At 30.9% G+C, this 12,041-nt stretch overlaps 1 protein-coding gene across 1 annotated transcript in view; it reads right to left on the reverse strand.

Moving 5' to 3' along the window:
• Positions 1-12,041, reverse strand: part of LOC149417296 (atrial natriuretic peptide receptor 1-like) — a 513,733-nt gene that overhangs the window by 151,755 nt on the left and 349,937 nt on the right. The window contains exon 8 of the mRNA XM_089640190.1: positions 11,335-11,426. Within this exon, the coding sequence (XP_089496316.1) occupies positions 11,335-11,426 (92 nt within the window). The remainder of the gene's footprint in view (positions 1-11,334; positions 11,427-12,041) is intronic.

The raw sequence follows: 12,041 nt of genomic DNA on the forward strand, positions 1-12,041 counted from the left end.
GAAGAGTCCCATGTTGTAGGAGGGAGGAAACACAGAGGCCGGCAGTTCGTTCCACAGCCGAGCTGTTGAACTTAAGAACGAATCGTAGAAGCGACCCGTTCTCATGTGACAAGTGTCAACTGTGTACAAATGTTGGGCGCGCGTTTGGCGTGTATCCCGACTACGCACCGGTGCCGAAGGGATCAATGACGCTAGTTCCTCAGAGCATCTTCCATTGTGTAAAATGTTTGGTGTATTAACTGATGATTGTATAATTTTACGTAGAAGCAATAAATCAGAAAGTTTGCGTCTGGGTGTCAGAATATAGTTTATACTGTAAAATTTGGTCATTATAAGTTCAAAATTGATCAGATAAACCTTCACGATAAGGGATTATACGATTTAATTTTCTTTGTATGGATTATATCCCAAAATTTTGAACCTCATAATTGGGAGACCAAATAGTTGATGCGTTTTCTAGAATACTTCGCACAATTGATTTATACAGGGTATCCAGGGGTAGTAAAGTGCGCTAACTTTAGGAAGTGATTCTACATGATGGTAGAAGTAAAAAATAATATTTTTGGAAATTTCAACGCAGTTTTAAGGCAGTTTTAGGTTTAAAGTTGAATAGTTTGTATGCTAAAATAAATATTCATCCATGAAAAAATATTTTTGTATGGGAAAATAAACATTGGAATTTCGAAAAAAGTTATTTGTCTTTTTTGCTTCTACCTTAACTTCAGGATGTGATTCTACGTGTAGAATCACACCCTGAAGTTAGCGCAATTCACCCCCGGACATCTAATAAAATGAAATTCTGCAATTTTAAAATAATTTGCTTTTCTACATTATTAATCCTAAAATTTATGATGAACTTTTTGAAATTGTTTCTATATGTTTATTGAAGCTAAGTGATGAGTCAAATGTCACGCTCAAGTCTTTAATTGAAGTTGTATTTAATAAAGCGGCATTGTTAATTTCATATGTTTTAGTATAGACATACTAGGTTTTGTTGCCCGGTCAGTGCAGGAAATCAATGAACTTTCTCTCCAACAGTCACAATAATCAGGTCACGACAAAGATATTAGAAGAACGAGATATGCTATGTTGGCCGCCGGACCGTAGCCGGAGTACTACCTAATTAGGGTACTTTGAACGGTATCGGGACGTGTACGCACAGAAATCTGTTCTATGTATTAGTGCGGATACCTTGGCGCAAGCGAAGGTGTGCAGTAGTATTGGTGAACAAAACCGGCGACACTCGGCAAAACAATTCCACTCAGTACAAACTGCGCATAGCACATCTCGTTCTTCTAATATCTTTGGGTCACGATAATGAAACTTAAATAAGTTATGATACCTATACATTGGCGTTTTTTACAAATAAAAAAACGTAAATGAAAATTTGAAAAATGAGGAGCGAAAACACAATGAACCTTTTTGTGTAGTAAATAAAATCTTAAGGTTCCATAGCTAATGATGGAAATTGATAAAATTTTGAAAATTTTCATAACCCTAAAGCTCATTGTTCGAGAGTTGTCGCTGAGAGAAAGAAAATTAAAGTTCGTATGAAATTATATTAACTCGTTTAATATTCTAGAAGTTTGATTGGTGAACTTTGAGATAAGCGATACCAGGTTGGCTGTCAGTTCAAATAGTGTTGGAGTACAAAGTGTGTTTTTTCATTTTATATAATATCACACCCCAGAGTATTTGCTTCCTTCGAAATAGTAATATTGAGTTCTTTTTTAAACCTCCATATAGATATACACACTTCTCAATGAAGTGAAGGGCCACTGTCGACACAAAAATCAATGAATTTGAAAAACAGTTATTATTATCGTTAGTTCCCTTTTTGGCTGCTGCCTGAGAGATAAGTATGTCAAGCCGTACTTATCATTTAGAACTTAAAGAAATTTATGGACTTGTAATAAAACCACTTGCAGGTCGTATAAATCACTCGCCATATTTTATGAATAAAGTTTCCACTAATAATTCAAATTGCTGTCGTAACCAGATAGACGCCGCGCCGGACGAAATTAGTAGAATATTACTAAGGGTGCAAAACAAAATTCGCTGAAAAATTACAATAAGGGTCGGTACATGCAACTTTGCTGAATGTTTTATAAATATTCTTTAATTTACCCTCTATTCACCAATTTAACTAACCATTACTAGAAATTATCTCTTCAAATAAGCGCTGTCAAAAGAAACTAACACATGTTTTTCGTCAGTTTTGTTATTTTAAGAAAGTATGAAAAATCGTTTTTCATCCTACTTCAATCCGAAATGCAGTGGATTGTGATATTTTATTGAAACTTTAAAGTAAAAAAAAATTTATCCTACTTTTTATGGCTGTTGAACACTTCTAGGATATTATGTACTAATGTAATTAGGTTATAAATTAGTTAATTGACTTAAGCATGTTTGAACGTACCCATATAAAATAAATAAAGATTTTGTATTTTTTAAAATTATTTACGTTTATTTTAGAATATGTGCATGTAAATTAATTTTATATTTAACATAGTTGTGCTATCCCTTTCTTTAGCCAACGTTTCAGATAGAATTACATTGTCCATCATCAGTGCAGATGTGTATAATAAAGGTTAGTATATGTACGTTTGGTATTGAGTATTCTAAATGACAAATGCAAATGTGAGATGAGATCTTACAAATGCCATATATAGTAGTTTAAATGTAAAAAGTTAAATAAATGGTTTTGTGATACGTAGAATTAAGCCAATTTTTACACTATTTCTTTGATATGAGTGTACAATTGGTGAATACGATGTAACATAAGGCGGTACAAAGCAAATCTCGCTATTTATCGCGAAGCTCACCACTTCTAACAATTAAACGATGATGTTATTAGGCTTTAAATTAGTTATGTTAATAAATAATTAATTTAAAACTTTAGTTAGGCTTTAAATTAATTATGTTAATAAATAATTAATTTAAAGCCAAACTAAATCTTAACAGCCTAAATCTTAAGCCTAACTTTATCTTTACTAAACTTTTGTTTAACTTTCTTTATTGTTTGGTTTTGATTAAAAAACCAGCAAGAGTTAAATAACATAGCTGGTTTAACCGAAGATGGTTTACTCTTTGTTGGTCCTTGAACTCTATTTTCTGTAGCGGTTGAGAACGATGGGAAGCTTTTCCTTAATTCTGTCGGGTTTATTTGATGGATAGGATACGTGAGATATATCTCATTTTGTCTGCACATTACGGTTGCGTGTACAAAATTAACTATGGTGTATTTATTTATTGCATCTCACATACATAAAACATTTTTTTTTCAAATAAAAATCTAGCTCACTAGGAGTAAGCCTGTATCGAGGTTAACAATTTACATTTGAGTGAAGCAAACATAAAAGTAATCACAAACATAAAGTAATTCTACATACAAACACAAAATATTTCAAAATTAAAGAAAAAATAAGTATTAGATGTGTTACCAGATGGGTAATTTGACAATATATTGTAAAAATATTTTAACCATAGCTAATCATTAATCATTATTCGAAAGAAGAAGCAAAGTAGATAATAAAGACAGATAGGATGGCATTCAGTTTTTAGCAAATGGGACTTGTATAAAATCTTATTATTAAAGAAAGCACAAGGATGAAAAAATATTAAGAAAATCGTGTGTCAATACAAAAACCTTAATTTACTTTTTAAATTTAACTAAGGAATTGGTAGGCTTAATATGATTTGGAAGCTTATTAAACATAAGTGGTGCCTGATATAAATAATTTCTATTGTATATTATAATATATTATTTAATTTTTTTTTGCGTTTTTATTTATAAAATAGTACACCCACCTAGTTCAAAGAATCTTGAGAAATAGTACGTTTATGACCCAGCTTCAATCGAGTTTACATTTTCAAAAATCAGTTGCTTGCGGAAACTTTATTCCATACACGTATTTTATGTACTTAATATTTTTGCTACGAAATGTCAAAAAAAGTTTTTATTTGATCCAGCGTCGTGTAAAATTACCTCATTAAGTTAACGTACTTAGTTCCCAGATCCCCTCTATGATATTCCATGGTTTGGAAGTTAAGGTTCATTTTTACATTATGCTGGTAAATTGCCGCTTCCATAATCTTTTATTTACAGCATCGGTTAATTTAATGTACCAATCCTTTCTAATATTTATAAAGGCACGAAAGCGGATTTTCATAACTGTTTCTAAAACATTAATTTATTAAGTAATCGCTAGGTTAATCGCGGATATAAACACACAATTTATTGCCCCATAAACATTAACTGTCGACAAGTACGATTGCCTAAAAATTAACTGCCCAACAACTTAATTGCATCCTTGTGCTCCACTGAAGAGAAATATGGTGTGTGCTTAATCCTTATGCCTAAAGTAAGCTTAATTGTGCCTCGCTTAGTTACGAGTAATTTAAAAATATTGAAAAGAGATTAATAATTTTTACTGATCTGGGTACTAGGATTAGAATGGTTTTACGTAAACAGGCGACATCTACCTGCTTACGTGGAAAAACTTTGAACCCAAAAACATTTCAAAAATTTAGAAATTATTTGATTTAATTTATTTTTAAGTAAAATTATAAAGTAAATAAATAAATAATTCATTCTTAATTAACTTATGTAATTACTCGGTTAGTAGATAAATATTCTCGTGTCTAACTGGCTAATTAACTAATTAGAATAAAATAACTTTGTTTTTTACACCACTTTTTTGTTTATATTTTCAAAACATAAAACCAACATAAAGTTATATAAGAAATTATATTTCATATAACCCTGATAAAGGTTCAGGGTTAACCGAAAGCGGTTGATTTTATGTATTAAAAATACATACAATAAAGTGGTGTTAAAAACAAAGTTATTTTATTCTAATTATTATAATTATTCAAGCCCTCAAAGTGTTTGCTACATGTGTTTGAAATAGAAAAAAACTAATTAATAACATTGGAATTATGATATCGGATGAGACGAAGTCTTGTGTCAAATAAAAATATTTACTTCAATCTAGAAGTTTATTTGAAAAATGTCTGCCTAAAAAGAAAAGTGGTTTAAAAGAGTAGTCATTGAAATAACAATAAAATCATCAAAGGCATGATCATTAGTAGTTTGGTCCTGCCTCTTGGAAAAACAAAATATCTATGCTGCCTAGCTCTGGACAAGTCATAATATTATGTCTGACCATAATAGAAAACGATATAAAACACGGTTTATGAGGACGTTTCATATGGTGACAGTTGTCATATACTTAAGTGACCCAATTGTACGCGTTAAACAATAAACGCTTTACTAATAAATAAAACTCTTCCCAACCGTTAAACGGCGTTTTAGGTATACATTGGATAAATACTGTACAACCTCTGTTTTTAATTCGTATTGGTAAAAATGAATTTAACTGTGCTTCAAAAGAAATGGCAACATGACATTTTATCAGTTTAAGCCATGAGATTCATGTTTTTAAAAAGTAATTTAATTTTTAAAGGTTATTTCTTTCATATTATTCTTAAATTGACTTCTACCGCCTGACCTTAATAACAATAAGATGAAAGTTATATTTTTTAATAACATAAATGCTCTTTGTATAGGTAAATATGTAAACCCACAATATTAACGTTTATATTTGAGTCAAAAAAATCGGATATTTTGGTTATTCTAATTCCAAGAAAATTTATCATATTTTTTGTTGAAAAAACGAATTAAAAAGTGAAAGGACAATTTATTGCAAATTTCGCATTCTGTACATTTTTTGTCGTAAATAATCAAAACAAAATTTTTGTTTTTTTTCAATTTTTTCATGTTTAAGTTTCATCTTATAAATATTAAAGTTTACAAAATTTATAAAAATCTAAAATTTTTTGTAGTTTTTAAAATGGTTTTTGTTTTGAAAAAGAAATATACAGCCCATAAAACCTTGGAAATATTCATAAATTGTCTAAAACCCCCACCTTCTGATTACCGGTCAGGTTAAATTCCTGTCGGCGGCATTATTTTTGGTCCGGAGATATTTTCAATCTCCATTGATATTTCAGGCGAGTAATTATTGCTTATAATAATTTGGAGAATATTCTGAATATCTTATGAGATATGTTGAAACAACACCATTGCAAACGCGATAAACACAACACCATTGAAATGATTTCATTCTATATAAAGAAACATATTTATCATATCCTCATAATTTCCCCCGCTTTTCTAAAAACAAGATAATGTTTTCGTTTAATTATATAAGTTGATGCCTCATTCGATGTACTTCTAACAAAAAATAATATTAAATTTGATTTTTTTATATGACTAAGATTGGTATGAAAACGATATGGTTCGAATTACGAAGAATCTAGTGGAATAAGGTGTAATAAAAAAGATATTTCCTTCATATCTCGACAGTTTAAGATGTTCTGTTGGTTGTGTTTGCCATTGCGATAAGATCAAATTCCTAAGAACATTGAAGACCAGCGCTTCTCAAACTTCAATTTGGTTAAAGAATACAATGAAAAAAATAAGTAGTTTATTTATCGTCAAGTTTAAATAGTAGAACTACATTTAAATTTTTAACCCTTAAATGCATGATTTATTTATTTTTCTGGAAAAAAATATATTTTGTAGATATTTACATGCATATGCATGGAAATATAAAGAATTTTATTTTTTTGTAATTTTTTAATGATATTTGATTAAAAAAAATTGTTGCAGGTTTACAACACCATGTATTTAATAAAAATTAATATGAACAATTTACGTATGAAAAAAAAATAAAAAAACCTAAAAAAAATTCTCAAAACTAATAAGTATACCGGAAAAATACGAGTTTTTACATATAAGTATTGTATTATTGTATCTACTTACCTAAGAAAATCAAAATAATAACAGCAAAACTAAACTGTAATTCTAACCTCCAACCAATTTTCAAGAATCTTCACTTTGTTAAAGAAAAAGTGACATTTGACATTCGCGAAAGAAAAAAAAGGTGCCACTCGATAAAATATATTACCGTGAACTTGATAATTCTAAAACGGCATGCATTATTTATACACCAAAGAGTTAAAGGTGGTTTGAACGGTATGTTGCAGTTTTGCAACAGTATGCATTTAAGGGTTAAGTTTTTTTTAAGTATTCAATATTATTCAATTAATATCCATAATTTTAATAATAATATAATTGAATACGTAATAAAAGAATAACGTCATTCAAATTATGACCACAGCTGTATTAGTCTAATGTTTTAGAATGCACATGTTATATATTATGTTCCAAATAATTTCATATGAACGCGAAGGCACGTGTTTTTCTTTGTTTCGATAACAACTCGATATACCACCAGTATATTTCCTCCTGGAAATATAAGAACAGTGTTGAAAATTTTTACTAGGATATCAAAATTATTTGTTATGGCAAATGGATCACGCGTGCTAATTTTATTAACTTAATTTTAAAGTTAATTTTTTCTGTTATTGAGATATTTTCTAGAGTTGCATTAACGAACGTAAATTCATTACGTTATAAAGTTTCCCATAATATATTTTATGGGATATTTTTATTTATACCTTTATTATGTTATATATTTCTATTATGATACTTTAATGAGTAAAACCTGATATATTTAAAATTTAAAATAAATATAGTAAATGTTTATACGAAACACTATCTAGATTGAGTTTAGTTCGAGTCATTAAAGTGCGCGGTTTGAAAACTGCAGAAAATGTTGGTAGTTCTTATTCGAAATATGATACAACGCAGTTGATAGAACAGCGCCCCAGCAAAGAAAAAGACCTGTATGATTTAAGATTTTCACGGCCAAAAGTATTTTTGTTATTTGTTTTTGGGGTATTATGCCGTGTTGCGCTAACTCCTTCTTTAGCCAACGTTTCGGACAGCATTGCAGTGTCCATCATCAGGGCAGATGTCTTATTTATCAATAGAGACGATGGAGCTAAGCTTAATAGTTCTTGGTATCCGGTAATTGACGGATACACCAAAGCTAAACGAAGAAAACCACTTTAAATAAAAAAAATGATACGTTAATGTTAGCTCAGAGGGTTGGAGCTGGCAACACGGTATCACAACCTCATACTTAAGCTCACATTTTAACACAACCTCAAATAAGACATCTGCCCTGATGATGGACACTGCAATGCTGTCCGAAACGTTGGCTAAAGAAGGAGTTAGCGCAACACGGCATAATACCCCAAAAACAAATAACAAAAAGACCTGTGTTCAAAACCCAGATGTGGCCGTCTCTTTTTCTATTTCAATATTCGTCAATATTAAAATTTTTTTTATTTATAAAATCTTTTTTATGAAGTATTGACGTAGGTCCGTATTTTTTTTTAATAAATTTTCAATACTACTCTGCTAATCAGAGACCATAAAAATAAAATTTATTTATTTTTAAAAGAACAGTTAGAAAACCACAGACAGCATGAAGCAATATGGCAAAAATAATGTCCTTTTGGCCTGTTTTATGTTCCCGATATAAAAGGCTTCCTGTAATTACGTTTCTTGGTGTCTATTATCTCCTTGCCAAGCTTTGTCAGTTTCGTTTCGAGGGTCGAGGTCTTTTGTTAGGAACCACTCCTGCGATAATTGCTCAATGAGGAGGAGTGTTAAGTAGTTGCCTTGTTTTCTGGTGAACAGGGAAACCTAAGCTTTTATCTTACCTTTAAAAGTCGAGAGGTCGGTTGATCCTTTAAAATAAACTGTAACGAGGTGAATACAAAATAAAGGCAACTCGCGGATAGCCTTTTTAAATAATTTTTTTTTTTACGTATACAGTTATTTTTTCAAATATAATAAACGACACGGTTTTATGTCATAATTATAAGTACAAAGTGGCACATATTCTCAGTATCAATCTGGTCGATGACCGCCATCAAGAAAAAAGACAGCTAGAAGTGACTTCAGCTTTGAATGTGACCAGATATGAATAAATATGTACTTTCCAACCTTTCTCTTCTCCACTCTCCCTTAAGCCTCTCAGCACACCCAAATTGGGTATGCCATAGTCTCATTGACTTCAGATAGCAGGAAACATTTGTAACACGTTACTGTTGCCGTTAAAAAGAAAACGCTGGTTCTTGAATTGAATTTAGTCAATTAATTTAAAAATTAATGATGATGAAAATATTTTCGAACTTCTGAATTGATAGGTTAAGATAACTTTGAAGATGTTCGACTGATAATACACTGCTAAAGATCGTGGTTACAACTTGGATAGGCTATAAATCGAAACACTTAAAAACGCGACGGACATGGGTCTGATTTGAAGACATTGAAATCGTGAATTTTGCTACCGAACCTTTCGTTTTCATTCGTAATTTCTCAAATGCACGCGCAATGATTTTTTTTAATGGATTCTTTCGCAATCCTCTATCTAGCTAGGGCTTATAATAATACCTTCTCATGTATCTAATTAACTAGTACTGTGGCTCATTTGGCCTTATTACTATTACTTAGAGGCCTTGTATTGACTGATTTTTTGTGGTAAAGTTAACATGTATGTAGATGTAATACCGTGTCGCCAACTTCAATCATTTAAGAACTGGTAATACATGCCCAGAAATACCATACACTCAAATGAGGTAGAACAGATGCAAAAAAAGTTTATACGATACATTCAGATAGAAAAGTTTGGGTACTACCCTTTGTTATATCCCTCTGACTTTCTCACTGGAATGCAAGACTAGATTGTCTAGGTCTAGACGTTAAGAGAATTAAAATGGTAGTAGTAGCACATAAGCTGCTTAGCGAACACATTCGCAATCCTGATGTTCTGGAGCGTATTACGTTTTACGTCTCCGATGACTTCACCAGAACTAGGCAGCACAAGCTTTTTTATTTTTTCAAGAGGCAGGTCCAACCTCTCAATGCCCATGCCTCTGGGGAACATGACTACGTTTTTAAACCAACTTCTTTCAAGATATTTTTCAGTCAAACCTGATGAATTCAAGATTAGAATATTTTTTTTTTAACACGACTACTTTTATTTATAACAAATTAATGTACTCGTAGGTATATGATTAATTTCAACTGTAAATGTTGTGAAATGTTATTGAAATTACTGTTTAATAAATAAACAGTAAATAAATAATAATTTAAGAACTTTTATTTATTTAATGTTAAGCTGTCAATTGTGTAAAACCACGAACTATTGAGCTCAGCCCCGTCATCTTTAATAATTTAATGGGATTTTTATGAATTTCAATTGCCTTCGAGCGAGGCAAGCTCTATGTGTTTTTGGTTTTCCCCCCAGAAGAAAGACCCAAAACTCCAATGTAAAATTTATGGCCTTACAATAAAGTATAAAAAAAATATACCAACCTAATTCAAATTACTTTAAGAAATTAAACGTTTATGGACCGGTTTCAAACGAGACTTGTTTTCGAAAATCAACAGCTTGTGAATAATGTGGGATTATGAAAATTTCATTAATATTATTAAAAAGCGAAATTTTATACCTAACATATTCTAGGCAGTAACATTATTAATAGGTACTCGAGTTATACAACCATTTATTATTTTTGAATAATTTGTTTTAATCTATAATTCATACGATAATAAAAAAAAATTAAAAAACAATATTTCCGAGCTTTGTTACTGCCGATATTTTTATCGGCAGTATGATTTTGCGAGATATAAAGAGTTGCGCACACTTTAAAATTCCCCACACAAGAATGTCAGAGCTCAGAAATGGAGAGTTTTTTCTCCTTCAGGAAATAATATCTGCTATATATTTAAAGTTAACTAAATACGATAAATAATAATCAAATACTTGATTATGTAAGGAGGCCGGGGGTAAAATGCATTTAACTAATCTATGTATTTCCTCTTCATAAGCCCATGGAGCTTTTACATTGCAATGTCGTACATTGAAAAGTCGTACATTGAAATATCGTACTTCAAAATGTTAACAATTTGTATACATAAAAAGTGGCAATTTTTTTTTATTAGTGGTTTACAATTATTAACTGAAATCATTAGACCAAAAATCATTCGTATTTGTTTTAAGCATCAAATTTGTTGTTACATTAAAAATGTCGATATCATTAGCATTTTAATTTGCTAAACTATTTGTTTGTTACATAATATGCTTGTAAACATAGTGACATAGGTCAATATGCCTAGTGTGTCGATTAAGTACTCTTAAATTGACCAGACTCAGAAGTTCGCAACAGTCTGAATAGCTCTGATTATACAGTTTAGAAAAATAAGCATAGGTCACTTATCTCACGCCGATCTCCATTGGAATATCATTTTTATATTGTCTGCCCCTAGTCATAATACAAAATTAACATAAAAAATATTTACTTACAAATATAATATGAAGGTAGTTTGATGATTTTTCATTTCCTTACCTCAAATTTTCCAGTAACAGGATGCATATCAAGAAGAATGTAGGAAGCGATCCGGTCCCCATTGCTATCTATAGTCACGTCTCCAGTTATACCTGCAAGATTAATACGAATGAATACGTTGAATAGGTAATAGCTAGTCATCATAACTTATCTCCTCGTCTTCTACGATATCAAGTTATCGCAATGGAGATGAGGCTACTGAATTATGCAGGAACGTTCCTTGGTCTGTTCACTTTCAGCAAAGGCTATTTGCTGGATTATTCAAACCTACATATATCTAATACAAATTGTATTCGTAAGAGAAACGTAGTTTTCAACCAAAAAAAAGTCATTTTTAACGTGAAACATTTTAGTGCGACTAGGCGGCAAAAGTGACTCTTACTCGTGGCTAGACGGGACGACGCTATTGCACGGAACGACGCGACGCTTCATTTGGCCAGTCTCGAAACTCATCGGCTCTTTCCGCCCAGGCGGCCAATTTTGTGCAGTTTATTTGTTTTATACTAACTAAAATCGGCAATGGATCCATTTTAAATGATGATGAATTTTTAATTGTGTATTTCTTAGTCTATATTTCAATAATAAGAAAATAATTGTTTTACTACCAAAAAAACTTGTTTACTTTCATTTTCACTTCCTTAAATATAAATCAATTTCACATCTGACAGGCGTCCAGTGACTGCTAGATATTTTTTTTAATTGAGAAA

The sequence above is a fragment of the Hesperophylax consimilis genome, chromosome 15 (assembly GCF_061612785.1).
Source record: "Hesperophylax consimilis isolate HC1 chromosome 15, BYU_Hcon_1.0, whole genome shotgun sequence".
Classification (NCBI taxonomy): domain Eukaryota; kingdom Metazoa; phylum Arthropoda; class Insecta; order Trichoptera; family Limnephilidae; genus Hesperophylax; species Hesperophylax consimilis.